The 15460-nt window shown below is 42.9% G+C and overlaps 1 protein-coding gene across 1 annotated transcript; it reads left to right on the forward strand.

Moving 5' to 3' along the window:
• Positions 1–10967: 10967 nt before the first annotated feature.
• LOC134349009 (protein FAM181B) lies at positions 10968–14288 on the forward strand. Its single transcript, XM_063052846.1, has one exon. It carries the CDS (start codon positions 12033–12035, stop codon positions 13077–13079), a length of 1047 nt encoding a protein of 348 aa, XP_062908916.1. The 5' UTR covers positions 10968–12032; the 3' UTR covers positions 13080–14288.
• The last annotated feature ends 1172 nt before the right edge of the window (positions 14289–15460 follow it).

Genomic DNA, 15460 nt, shown 5'->3' on the forward strand with positions numbered 1-15460 from the left:
TTCTTAAGAATATCTGAGATTTCTCTCATCTTACAGTATAAGCTTGAGTTTTTTTGTAAGAATAGGTCTTTAACAGAATGCATCTATTAATGTTTATAACTTCTATAATATAAAATTCACAATGGCAAATCAGACAAGCAGCAGATTTTAAACAGCAACCTTAAACTTTAAGAATGAAAGCAAAAGAAATTGTTAGCTGATGCTCATTGGAGTTCAATGAAAAACAAATACAGTCTGCCCTTCCCCCATGCATTCTACTTCATTCCCTTGTCCATACAGGATAAAATAAGGAATAATCTCCTTCCTCTGGTGTGTGGTCTGTTTTCTGCAGCTTCATGCAGACAGTACAGAGACACAGGGTCAGGGGATCAGCAGAATACTAATAAGAAAGCTGATTGATGGAAGTGTCAGCTGAATAATGTGTTAGTTAATTAATGACTTCTGCCCGTTTAAAGGGCCCTTTTAAAGGAAGCTCCTGATCTCACCACTTCTATTTTGGGAAGAAGCCACCCCTGTAATACCAAGTTTTGCAAATAGCCACAGAGGGACTTCAAAGGCGAACATGACCACTGTTGTATTTGGGCTGATTCATTTGTCCTTTTACAGAGCAGTCAGGCTTGATTCCAAGATTTAAAAATAGCCAAATGTTATTGAACTCATTCAGATTAAAACTTTAAAGGAACTTGCAATATCCCTATTAGATTTCTATATGATAAAGATGCATTATTATTGGGTCTGATGTTGCCTTGTCGTCGATGCCCACACTCCATAAATGAATAAAGCATCCACAGCTTTATAAGTAACAAAAATTATGAATTAATGGACAATAGATGAAAAAAACAAACAAAAAGAAATAAATAACTGATGTAATCAACATTAAATGAAGACGTGATAATCAAAGGTAGCATCAGAAGATGATGAAGATATGAAGATGAATGAGAGTGGACAAGGATATTTTTAAACATATTTTATCATGGCAATAACCTTCCTGAATAAATATATCTCATTACTTTCCTTAGTAAAAGAAAATCAAAAACTGAAGATGCCGGAAATCTGAAACAAGAATTACTGGAAACACTTGACTAGACAGGCAGTGTCTGTAGAAGAAGAAATAGTTAACAGTTCACTTCTGGCAATTCTATTGAAGAGACCCAGACCAGAAATATTGATGGATTCTCCTTCAACAAATGCTTCCAGATATGCTTGCTGTCCCCAGCATTTTCTGTTTGTGTTGTTATTTTCTATTTACTTTTCTTTTTTTATATAACTATGTTCAAGGATGGCCACTTTTTAATCCTGCTTATAAAGAAGTCCTAACCAAATCTGCATTTCTTGAGGTAACATTCAAAACTATAAGTGCCCATTTTGAGTATAGTATAATTCTAATCATGTAATATTCTGAGCCTATCCACGTGAAGTAACAAGCAAATTTTAACAGGATTCTATTTTCAGTTTTGCCCATCTATATTATTAATCACAGTATGTGTCTTACATTACCAAGACATAGAAAGACTGTCCCAAATATGAGATTTAAACTCTAAGACTGCCTCTTCAATGTAATATTGCATGAGTCGATATTAGAAGTATTCTCAAGTCACTGATTTAAAACACAAGAGAACATCAAGGAATGATTATATAATCTACAATAACCAGTTCATGTGGGGCATTATGGCAAGTGCAGTTTACTTATTGTTCATTCCTTTATTGATTGTGTGGTCTGTACATCAATGAAAATTAAGCTAATCCTAGCACTACTTCTATTTTTTTTATTTTACACAGCTCACTGACTCTAGTCCCTGACACTGAACTCAAAACATTTTCTGGCAACTGAAAATGCAGATAAATAAAGGCTGAAATTTTACAATCTTTTCAAGAGTGTATATTATTAACATCATGAGCTAAGTTATGCAAAACTGATTTTGCAATGACAGTACTTCATATTGGGGGCTCATCACCTTTGAATTATTACTGAGGAATGATGTTATATTTTTGGTAAACCCTGAAAGAGAATCTTTTGTATTTTTTATTTTAAATTATGTTCCTCAAATATTTTTGCTGGTCAATTAAGATTGGATTTATTTTTTGTGATACACAAAATAATTCAGCTAATTCAAGGAGGGAACAAAAAAAATTGAAACTATTATTAGAAGCCAATCAGGCAATGCAGGTGGCCTGCTGAGGAAACCATATGTGGTCTTCTGAGAAATACTGATCTCAATAGTGACTAACCAATAAGCATCTGTAGAGTGAAGTCTACCAAAGTTGAACCAAAGTTCCTTATGAAATGACGTTAAGTCATTTTAATAATTTAAAAGTGTTCTTTAGATGTAATTTATTGCTGTTACTGGTATGCCTAATTTTTTTTTTGCAGACAATTACAAAAGAAAGAATATTGCCCATTTTTTGAAAAATCTTCGAAGCATCCAGGTAGCTTACATACCAAACAAAGACATATTTTGAAAAAGTCAATGTGAAGAGCTATTGAAATAATGTGTGCCAAATGGAAACAGGAACCGTAGATAACAGAAGAAATCACTGAATGGAATGGATTTCCCAAAACATCGGTAAATGAGAAATGTGGGATTAGAGGGGAAATTATACAGGTATACACAAAGAATATTAACCTCTGTTAAAACTGAACAAATTGGACACCTAACAGATGAGAAACTAAATACTGTAACTGCAGGATTAGAATAATTGGATTATTAAACATTATTGACTGTTTAATTGGATTTACAATGAATACTTGATACTATAGCTACAATATTCAGAGTGCTATTGCAGTGACCTCTAGCAGCATGTAATGGACTGTTGGAAAACATGAAATTCTCAGCATGCCTGCAGTGCAGCCTTACACCCTGAAGCAATTCAGATGTTGGAAATCAATATGATCTTGGCTCCGAATAATCCATAGAGCATTTTCTGCTTTTATTTCAGATTTCAGTGTCTTTAGTACTTTGGGTGGTAGCAGGATCCAAAGTGAGTGGAGACGCTTCTCGTTCAGAAGGAGAGAACACATGTAATAACAGAACCAAACTATCAGTATTGATTTTCCCTCAATGTAATCCTTGCTGTCAAAGACATCATTTTGATTTTGGTCTGAGAATGACTCGGATTGCACTCTGCTGGTATGATGACACAGCACAACAGCAATGATGTCAGAGAGGATATATCCATGATTTTAAAAAAATGATCATGGTGGGACAGGTGAGAGTCTTTCTAGCAGGAGACAGATATACCCAGAGGTGATTGTGGTGTTTAGGTTGGTAAAATCAGACTTGGTTGCTAATATATAATGTTGCTCTTCAAAGAGCACCACATAATGATAGGGATGAGGCTATCACAAGAGAGTCTTAACTTATTGGAGCTAAAGGCAAAAAAACACGCATATAATTTGGGTGTGTGATATGTAAATATTACTAGCACAAATTGGATAGCAGAAGCATCAGTGTGGAATATGAAGGAAGGAACAATCCATTCCCCAGGGTACACTCTCTACAGTAGAAGTGCTCCTTGTTCATTGAAGGTAGTTCTCATCAGAACCCTGGCATTTATTCTTAGACTTCAACTTGTACTATTAAACCGGGAAGTCCACCTCTGCCAGCACACTCCTTTGCTGAGTCGAGATTTAGGCCTGAGTCTCTGTGGTAATCCTCAACATTATGGTGAGAAATCACTACTTATGCCCTTGCCGGAACATGAGATCTAAACTTCAACAAAGATTTGCTTCATTTGCAAACTTTTACACTCTTTCAGAATTATACTCGTTATTTTTTGTCTCTCAAATAATTGATAGTGTCAGGTCTAATGTGTAATCTGGTAGTCTCAGTGACATCTGCCCTTAACCCTATTTCTCGTGACAGAACACCCACTGATATTATTTCTTATAAACCTACTGACTCTCAAAACAATATTGAATATACCTCTACCCATCCCACCGTCACTCCCCCTTCCTTATTACCTCAGTTCTGCCGCATTTGTACTCAGGACGATGCTTTCCATTCTAAAACATCTGAGTTGTCCTCAGGACGGGTTTCCCTTCCACCACCATCGATGCCGCATTCCTCCATTTCCCGCACAGCTACCCTCTTCCCATCCTCCCGCCGCCACAACAGGGACAGAGTTCCTCTTGTCGTTACCGACCACCCCACGAGTCTCCATTTCCAGCACATCATTCTCCGTAACTTCCACCATCTACAACAGGATCTTACTACCAAACGCATCTTTCCCTGCACCTTGCAAACAGAACAAGTACCACACTTGCCCCTACACCTCCTCCCTCACCACCATTCAGGGTCCCAAACAGCCTTTCCAGATGAGGCGGCAGTTCACTGGCGAGTTTGTCGTGGTCATCTGCTGTATCCAGTGCTCCCGACGCGGCTTCCTCTACATTGGTGAGACCCAACGTAGATTGTGAAACCACTTCGTCGAGCACCTTTGCTCCGTCCTCCACAAAAGGTGGGATTTACTAGTGGCCACCCAGTTCAATTCAACTTTCCATTCCCATTTCATGTCAGTCCACTACAGGATGAGGCCACACTCAGGTTGGAGGAGCAATGCCTCATATTCTGCCTGGGTAGTATCTAACCTAAAGACATAAACATCAATTTCTCAAACTTTCGATAATCTATCCCCCCCCCCTCTTTTCCCATTCCCCTTTTAGTTCCTCTCTCACCCTTCTCCTCCTTCTCACTTGCCCATCACCTCCCTCTGGTTCTCCTCTTGCTTCCTTTTCTGCCATGGTCCACTCTGCTTTCCTATCAGATTCCTTCTTCATCAGCCCTTTACCTTTTCCTCCTATCAACTCCCAGCTTCTTACTTCACCCTCCCCCACACATTCACTATTCGCCTCAGCCAGTCTCATTTATAGTCATATTCATACTTTATTGATCCCGGGGGAAATTAGTTTTCGTTACAGTTGCACCATAAATAATAAATAGTAATTAACCATAAATAGTTAAATAGTAATATGTAAATTATGCCAGTAAATTATGAAATAAGTCCAGAACCAGCCTATTGGCTCAGGGTGTCTGACCCTCCAAGGGAGGAGTTGTAAAGTTTGATGGCCACAGGCAGGAATGACTTCCTATGACACTCTGTGCTGCATCTTGGAGGAATGAGTCTCTGGCTGAATGTACTCCTGTGCCTACCCAGTACATTATGTAGTGGATGGGAGACATTGACCAAGATGGCATGCAATTTAGACAGCATCCTCTTTTCAGACACCACCTTCAGAGAGTCCAGTTCCATCCCCACAACATCACTGGCCTTACGAATGAGTTTGTTGATTCTGTTGGTGTCTGCTATCCTCAGCCTGCTGCCCCAGCACACAACAGCAAACATGATAGCACTGGCCACCACAGACTTGTAGAAAATCCTCAGCATCGTCCGGCAGATGTTAAAGGACTTCAGTCTCCTCAGGAAATAGAGATGGCTCTGACCCTTCTTGTAGACAGCCTCAGTGTTCTTAGACCAGTCCAGTTTATTGTCAATTCGTATCCCCAGGTATTTGTAATCCTCCACCATGTCCACACGGACCCCTGGATGGAAACAGGGGTCACCGGTACCTTCGCTCTCCTCAGGTCAACCACTAGCTCCTTAGTCTTTTTCACATTAAGCTGCAGATAATTCTGCTCACACTATCTGACAAAGTTTCCTACCGTAGACCTGTACTCAACCTCATTTCCCTTGCTGATGCATCCAACTATGGCAGAGTCATCCGAAAACTTCTGAAGATGACAAGAGTCTGTGCAGTAGTTGAAGTCCGAGGTGTAAATGGTGAAGAGAAAGGGAGACAAGACAGTCCCCTGTGGAGCCCCAGTGCTGCTGATCACTCTGTCGGACACACAGTGTTGCAAGTACACGTACTGTGGGCTGCCAGTCAGGTAATCAAGAATCCATGATACAAGGGAAGCATCCACCTGCATCGCTGTCAGCTTCTCCTCCAGCAGAGCAGGGCGGATGGTGTTGAAAGCACTGGAGAAATCAAAAAACATGAACCTCACAGTGCTCGCTGGCTTGTCCAGGTGGGCGTAGACATGGTTCAGCAGGTAGACGATGGCATCCTCAACTCCTAGGCGGGGCTGGTAGGCGAACTGGAGGGGATCTAAGTGTGGCCTGACCATAGGCCGGAGCAGCTCCAGAACAAGTCTCTACAGGGTCTTCAAAATGTGGGAGGTCAATGCCACCGGTCTGTAGTCATTGAGGCCGCTGGGGCGGGGCGTCTTCGGCACAGGGACGAGGCAGGACGTCTTCCACAGTACAGGAACCCCCCGGAGCCTCAGGCTCATGTTAAATACATGGCGAAGTACTCCACATAGCTGAGGGGCACAGGCTTTGAGCACCCGAGGCTTTTATCACCTTCCGGATAATATTCCTTCCTCCCTCCCCTCACCTTCGTATTCTGCTTCTTCCCCCTCCTTTCCAGTCCCGGTGAGGAGTCTCGGCCCGAAGCACCGCCTATTCCTTCCCTTCTATAGATGCTGCCTGGCTTGCTGAGTTCCTCCTGCACTTTGTCTGTGCTGGACAATGAAGCCAGCGGCCGAATCGCAGGTTACAGTCCCGGAGATCTGATCACACATAACAGCCCCTGCTCTCAGTGAGCGGTGGTCTGGTCCCACAGACAGGCGGCTGAGAATTCCCAGTCCACCGCCTCAACATTAAAAAAAGAAGTTTTGCCAGAGAAGGGAGACTTTGAGCGAGCTGGGCGTCCACCGGCCAAACCCAGCGTTGACCGGTCTGGCGGGAATCAGACACTGGTCCCAAAGCGCTCATTCGAATCATGCAAATATTGAGCCCTCCCGCCGTGTTCACCCCGGTCTGACCCGAGTAATATTGGATCCGTTATGTCTGTATATCAAGGGGCGCTGGGAGGGGGATGGGGGAACCTCTACAACCAGTCAGTTCTGCAGCTGATTCTCAATGCACTCTATAAACACACAGATACCTTGCACTAAGGAAGATACCAGCTTCCAGTGTTAGCTCCTAAACTCGGCTCTACAATGTCGTTTAAGTCGATCTAAGCCCCGTTCTTTACTCGGTGAACCACTCGCTCAGCCTTCCTCTCTGAATGATTCTGATAAGCTGTTTGCTTCTCTTCTTAACCACAGCCCTTGCACTTGACCGACTGAGCTGTTTGGTAAATTAACATTATTATTCCGTGTCTCGAATTAATTGACAGTCAAAACTCGAAAGATTTTCCCTAAACCGAACGATTACGATGACAGACTATTCACGCCGGCTTCTTAACTTCAAAGGACCGGACAACTTTAATGTATTGATTGCTTTACACCGGGACTCGAGCTGATGTTTTGCAAATGTTGGACATCTGCCCGAATTCCTCGTTTTCTAACCCTTTAATTTCGCGAATCTGTAACTGTGGCAAGAACGGTATGTGATCGGGGGTGCAGGGTAACCTGCATAATTAAGGTAAAGAAGACTGCGTGTGGTGAGGTGGGGGTGGGGGCAGTGGTGGTTGGATAGATGACCACTGATCCTGATAAAAAGAGGAGGAGGTTTAAACCGTGTACCTGAAGGCAACTATAAAAGACCCCTCTGTCCTTAAATGATGTTCCTAGTTGCTTAAAAGCGCGCTTTTCTGAATTGGAAAACAACTTGATGCCTCCTGTAGCATTTGGCAGTTGTCTGTAAGTGTCAGTCACCTCTGGCCCTTCAGTACAATGCAGAGCATACTTTGAATTTAGAGCTGCCAAAATGTCAGCTATTTCGCTGATGATGTCATTTTAACCAGTCAGAATTGATGGGAAGGCACTAACAAGCAGCAAAGACATGTTTTACATAGTCTATAAAACAAAAAGGAAATTTATTTATTCTTCGGGCAAGAAAATATTCGAAACAGACTATTTCCACGAAGAAGATGCTCACTGCAAGTCTTCTTGCATAAACAATACGTATTTATTTACGGGTGTCACAATCATCAATTGCACAGAGGGAGAGAGAGAGTGAGAAAATCTCCAATAAACCACATTTACATATGTCAATTATTTTAAACCTTGCCGTTTAATTTAATAACAGTTAATACAATAAATTAATTGATTCTAAATTAATACTATCATATTTTAGTCGGCTTGTCATGATAAATCACACTCTAAAAATCGCCTATACAAATGCGAACCTAAAACGCTCATAAAATCGTCCTTTGTGGAGGAAAACGAAGCGCGTTTTTTACTGTTGCTAAGGTTCTTATTGTTTTCTCACAGTTTTTGTGCTCGAAGGTCAGCCTTTCTCTGAGTCTCTTTCAGTAGCTTTTCTGTATTGGGCTCAGATAATTAGATCAGTGCTATCAGTTTCACTGTCCTTTTTCTCCCTCCATTTACATGATAAAGGCAGTTTATGCAGGTTGCTGTTTCCCTTTAAATGTACTACTTTCTTCCACAGTGAATAATTCAGTGCATCACCTTACCATGTACTGGCAGGGATACCTAGGCCTTTGGGAAAAACAAATCGATGCTTTATCCAAAATATAGAGCTGTTTATATAATGTTATCACCAGGTGGGAAGCGGCCACTTGCCAAGTCGTAGCTATTGGCGATTAGATCACATTTACAGGATTTTACCCAGCGCTATCATTAAACACCATAGGAGATAAGCATTAAAGCGATTGGAACCGCATTACTGTGCTTTAGTCGATGCCTCCATTGGAATCTGTTTCGACAGTTTCCAACTTGTACATTATGTTCTCTCTAGGTTGAAAGCTATTTCCTATTAAATTAAAATGAAGCGCCTTAAGATCAAATTTTCTTCTGGCAGATTGAGCCCGAACTGGATTTCTCCTTTAATTTAATAGCTCCAGAAGCTTTTTCAGTTAAATCGACTGTTCATTATTTAGCACCATTTACGGAGCTGTGTGGTGAGTTTTAATGAATCCTTGGCACAAAGCGTCCTTTCAGGCGAGGGAAGAATAGACTCTATTTAGACCCTTACGGCTGTACGTCAAAGGCTAACCATAATACTTGTCAAGCTGGGAAAAATTCCCACTGATATGGGAATGTGTATTTGCGCCTCCAGCTAAGAAATCAACCGAAAAAAAAACAGGTATACAGAATAAAGCGAGAGGTTTCCAATGTGAAAACAAGTGGTACCTGCTCAAGGTGAACCATGCGCAAGAAGTGAACACCTGAAGCTGGTCCCAGATCTTTTTTAGGGCGGGATGGAAGAGGGGGCAGTGGTTGGTGGATGGATAAACAGTTTGGCAGTGTAGTCACATTTTGTGGTTTGACAATATTCATTTAAAATGGGCCTAAATATTAATAAAAAGTAGCAATTGCCTTTCTCCAGATTACACTCTCCTTTGAATTTGACTGTTTATGCGACTGTATTAACTCTGTAGAATAATTCCTCGATGACTCACTTGAATAATAAGTCGCATTTTGTTGGTTGAAATAAACAATAACTATGAAATTAGAGGTGTTTCTCATTGACTCCCCGCCCCCCAAGTTTTGTATCTCTGCAGAATATACAACCAGTGGGGAATTTCTGGAGAGAAATAACACCATTTATAAATTCGCTGATGATACAACCATTGTAGGCAGAATCTCAAATGGTGAAGAGGAGCGTACAGGAGCGAGGTAGGTCAGCTGGTTGAGTGAGGTTGCAACAACAAATCTTGCACGTCCGTAAAAGGAAGAGATTAATTGTGGACGTTAAGAGTGGGAAATCGGGAAAACACAAAACCGTCCTAATCGAGAGGTTGGCAGTGGAAAAAATGAGCAGTTTCAAGTTCCTGGGTGACAACATCCCTGAGGATCGATCCTGGATTCAACATATCCATGCAACTATAAACAAGCCACGACAGCGGCTACATTTCGTTAGGAGTTTGCGGAGAACTGGCCTATCACCGAAGATACTCGCAAATTTTTACCGTGGAGTGCTTTCTCACTGGTTGCATCGCCGTCTGGTATGGGGACGGGCACTGCACAGGATCAGGAAAAAGACATAAAGTTGTACTCTCAGCCAGCTCCGTCCTGGGCACCGGCCTCCCCAGTATCCAGGACATCTTCAGTAAGCACTGCCTCATGAAGCAACATCCATCATCAAAGAGCCTCACCATTCAGGGCATGCCCTCTACTATCAGGGAGGAGGTACAGGAGCCTGAAGACGCACACTCGCGTTTTTGGAACAGCTTCTTCCCACCGCCATCGGATTTCCGAACGGTCCATGAATCCATGAACATTATCTTGCTATTTTGCCCTCTTTTAATACTATTTATTTATTTATTCCATTCATTCATTTATTATTATATTTTCTTATTGCAATTTTTATTTTAATGTATAGCACTGTACCGCTGTAATCCATTTCACGACAGAACTCCATGACAGCAAACCTGATTCTGGTTGATTCTGAACCTGCATAAAAGACCATCAAATTGAAATATCCCAAGGCGTTTGTCAAAATTTCACCAATAATTGATAAAGAGTGTCAGAAATAAATATTATTTCAGACCACAGGGGTAGATTTGAAGGACCGTTTTAGCAGGAGAGGCGGTGGAGATTTGGAGCATTTCTAGTGCTCGCAAGTAAAAACAACGTCAAACATAGTGAAAGATTGAAGAACATGCAGCGAAGGGTGACAACTTTAAAATACAGACGTCGCTGTTACGACCAAAGGTCGCCAAACATGGAGTGTCCGTTGGTTATGAACACACTATTGGATGATCTCACTCACAACACGCTGGAGGAACTCAGCAGGTCGGGCAGCATCGGTGGAAACGATCAGTCAACGTTTCGGGCCGGAACCCTTGGTCAGGACTCCTGGCCCGAAACGTTGATTGATCGTTTCCACCGATGCTGCCCGACCTGCTGAGTTCCTCCAGCGTGTTGTGCGTGTTGCTTTGACCCCAGCATCTGCAGATGATTTTGTTATTGGATGACCTCAAATTTATTTTCTATATGAAGGTCAGCCTGTTTTCCATTGGGACAGTCTAAAGATACCAAAGACCTAGAGGAGTCTTGTACCACAGGTCTTTTTTTCTGTATGGATCTCTGATGTGAAGATCTTTTGGAGACAACATCTAAAACAATGGTTGCCAATCGTCTAGCTGTCGGGGTGATGGTTTCTAGTAGAGTTATTGACTAGGAATCAAGGTCTGTGGCAGAATGATTAAAAGTTTTAGTCTGCCTAGTGTCTGGTTGGAAGAAAATTCTCTTCACGTAGCACTGGGTGTTAGACAACTTATAGAGTATAGAGAAGGATATGTTGGTGAAGTAAAATTGGGGTCGTCGGAGTTGATAGGCGGTCTGATCAGAATGACAACATGTTGGTGGGAAACAGGAAGGGGCCAGCGACTTCACAACTACCTCCTTTTTGAAAATATCGATTCTGCAGAGAGTGATAGATAACTTAGAACACTAGAAAAATCGAATATTTTCAGGTTGACTGTCTCTCAAAATACTTTTAAGCACATCATTTACCAGAAGTACAGACAAAACCAAATATATATTGATGAGAACTATTTTCATTCACTACGGGTTTTAAGTGCCTGTCCATTTCTGAATTTCTAAACTTTACACTGAGGTAATAAAGTGTTTCTGCAAACCGTGTCCAACCTCCTTAAACTGTCCGATTTAATGAATTCACAGCTCTATAATAGGCTCTGGGTTCCATTTGACTCACTGATGCGACTGACGGGAAACGGATCTTGTTTCCAGCCCGAGCCTAGAGCAAAGCACATTCATTAAAGCGCTATTCACAAGGTGGAGGCTAAGGGGCTGGGGGAGGAGCTTGCTGAGAGGCGGGCTGCGGGCAAAGGGATGGGATGATGTATTGCCCAGTTTATTTGGAGCAACCCTTCGGCAACTGAAGTCTGGGCTAGATTTAAGCTTGAGAGTTCGCTCCTTTCCTAGGATTTCTCACCACTCTTTTCCACTCTCAAGTACCGAGTCGCCTACTGCTGTGTGTTCGCTCGGAGCCAAAGTTTTCTCGAAACCTTGGAAATGTGCAGGAAAACTTTGTAGGCAGTTTGAAGCGAGTGAGGGGCTGGCGACTGTTGACCCTCGACAGTGGGGGGACGGGAGATGGCTGTGCAAGCTGCAGTCATGAACCCTCACTTCATCCATTTCTGTTTCCCCGGCTCCTCGATGGAATATGAGCTGGAAAGTGCTTACAACGGGGCCCTCTTGGGAGAGATGGAGAGCGCCGGCGAGCTGAAGGAGACTACCAGCGCCCTGCTCAGTTTCATAGACTCAGCTTCCAGCAACATTAAACTGGCTTTGGACAAGCCGGTCAAATCGAAGAGGAAGGTCAACCATAGAAAGTACTTGCAGAAACAAATCAAGCGCTGCACTGGGATGATCTCCGCGAGTGCTAGCGGCGCAGGACCTGGACTGGAGGCAGGCGGCAAGAGGCAGGCTTCTCCCCCGTCCTCCACCTCCTCCTCCTCCACCACCAGCACCGGCCACTTCCAGTGCAAACCTCCGCCGAAGAAGGACGGCTCGCAGTCCAGCCTTCAGAGCAAGTCACTGGCGGCCCTCTTCGACTCGGTGAGGGACCTGCAGCGCTCGGCGGCCGGCGGCAGCGGCAAGAAGGTGCCGTTGAGGAATCGTAACTTGCCGCCGTCCTTCTTCACTGAGCCAGCCAACGTTAAGATCACCTCCACCTCGGGCATGTCTCTGAAAGACCTGGAGAGGGGCAATCCAGAGGCTGCGGAGTTCTTCGAGTTGCTCGGGCCGGATTACAGCAACATGATCTCGGGGCAGGAGCCATTCCCCGGGCGGATCCCGCAGCAGGGGAGTTGCGAAATCGGAGCTCACGACTCGTACCGCAGCAGCACCGCTCTCAGCGCCAGCTTCTCTCACTTTCCCGAGCCCTGGCTCCAGTGCAACCCCTCGAAAAAGAGCCCTCCCGCGGGTTGGAGTCTTGCCGCCCCCGAAAGCGCCCGGACAGCGGGCGGACTCACGTCATTGTACAGCAACAGCCAGCCGACGAGCAGCTCGCCCATGGAGGAGCCGCCCGCAGGTTTAGCAGCCTTTTCGCAGTTCTTCCCCGAATACTCGCTGCCTCCCGTCTCTTATGAGTATAGTCCGGGATTTAATTGCGGCAGACAAACCTTCCCCGGCCTTTAATTCTTTTTTTGAAACACTGCGAACGACCTTTGAACTTTTGTATCTGTCCAGGTGAACTCGAAAGTTCGTCAAAGGGTCCTATTGTACTTCTGAACACGAGAGGCGAATACCCAAGCTCCGCATGACAATGGAGAGAGCCCACTGCGGGCTGAATACAGTCCACAAGGGAAACGCACAGACACGCGCGTTACATGGAATGCACCAAAGATAGGAAGTATCTTGGTTGCTTAGTTTCTTTAAGGTCAAACATAATGATCCGTCCGTTACTATTCTGTGTTAACCTAGTTCAGAAAAGCGAGCATTAAGTGTAATAAAGTTGGCTCTGATTTTGTATAAACCTTGTGCTGACGTGCAAAACGGGTCATTTCAACTGCCAATGTTGCATGAAACTCAGAAGGAAAGAACTCAGACGGGCGCTGCCCTTCAAACGCCGTGTAGATGCAATTGCACTTTGTGGATTGAAAGATTTGACCAAGTAAATCTGTATTGATTGAGCAAACAGTTGTGTACATGACAACGGACGGCAAGTCCCGCATTATCAGGACGTAATAATAATACGCTCTATTATCATCAAAATTTGTCTGAAATGATATAAATTTGAACGCATATACCAAAACATTGGGGAGCTAAATACGACATACCGAAATTGTGTAAAGGGCACTAAGGTCATACACAAGGTTAACATTGAACCACAATGGCATGTAGGTTTGAAACATATAAACATTTCTACATTGTTATTTATAGTCTGGAGGACAGACGGTGTTAATGCTGAGTGTCCGCATTAATACTTAGCCGATTTCTTGGTTTTCATTTTATAAAGCTGTATTCCTGATACCCTGCTGACGACAATGTTAGTTTGCCGATGTTATCTTTGTTCATTTCCCAAAGAGACAAACAACTTTGTCAACAACTGCCCACCGGGATGTTCATCTTCTAGTACGTGCTGTACTGTGTTTTAGTGTCCTGCCTGTTTAGAAACCACTTCATCCGTGAGTTGTATTACGAGAAAGGTACCAATTGCAGCTACCTCTCGAATTTAAGGTCAACAGACAAAATAAAGCTGGTCTTTATTTTCGGAATGGATGCTGTCTGTTTTGAAGTTTATTTTCTTTTGCTGAGGGGCGGCGGTGATGGTGGGTGGGGATGAAACGCAACCGAAGACGACAGGAAGCTGCAAAATTCCTGGATGACACGGTCATTCCCTCCTTCCTCATGGCCCGGCACTATCTGCGCTACCGACCAACCGTAAAGGGAGGAAATCACACTCGATGGGAGATAGCTCATCCCTTAATACTCGCTCATCCGAATGCGAGAAGGCGCCTAACATATGTTCAACCCTTTTAGTTGAGCAAGGCTAATTGCAATACAATCGTATAGTTTGTCACATTGTGATTTACAAATGGCTCTGGTACTGATCACTATTCAGAGGTTTACTGTTGTTCCATTTATAACGTTATTTATTTTCACTGAGGAAAGCATGATCAGTTGAAATGCTACCACATTAGATGTATATTATGTATGCATCAATAATCCTCAAATAATTAAAAATTCTCGATGGGAAAGGCCAGTTTTCGACAACTTTCAGGAAAAATGTCCTATTTTGTTAACAGTCGAGTGATTGTTAAAACGTTACTCATAAAATCTTATGGTAGAATTCAATCCATTTAACATTAAAATCAACGACCCCCTTTTTGTAGGCCACAGATATGAATTCAATTTGTTGAGTTCCTTTCTCTCCGGGAAAAATATATTTATAACAATACTCAAATTTTCCAGATTTCCAAACGTGAGAGCTGCACTGCCGCTTGAAACATTCGCAGTCTGAGATTTCTAACTTCATTTTTTGTCTCAGTCAGATGCACATAGAATCCGAACATACATCAGTTGTGACCAACGGCACACCTGCATTTTAAATATATACTTATAAGTTTTCTCAGGGTTTGCGAAGAAAGAGTTTGATCCGGGATTAACTTTATATCAATTTTATACCTTCAGGGATCGATCGTTGATTGGAATTGGAAACCTTCGCGGGATTTAAACATTCGCGGTGATATTGAGTCTTCCAAATTGCTGACGGAAACTGGTCAGATCTCCAGTGCTGTGGCCGTCGAATGAACTGGCAAAGTACCTCCCTGTTTTGAGCGGTATGCCTAATGGTATACCGGATTAATTCAATGTTAAAAGGGTATTTGAACGGTAGTTAAGGCAATCCTTTTAATTTTTCTTCAACACTACAGTATTCTGAACATGTTTGACCCGGGGAGTCTGTAAGACATGCACAGATGAGGGGACTTGTGCAAAGATTGTGTTCCCATATAACTCAAATTCAATTAACTCGATTCAATCAAGAAGAAGGTTGAAAACTACATATAATTGCATAT

This window comes from Mobula hypostoma, chromosome 7 (assembly GCF_963921235.1).
Source record: "Mobula hypostoma chromosome 7, sMobHyp1.1, whole genome shotgun sequence".
NCBI lineage: Eukaryota > Metazoa > Chordata > Chondrichthyes > Myliobatiformes > Myliobatidae > Mobula > Mobula hypostoma.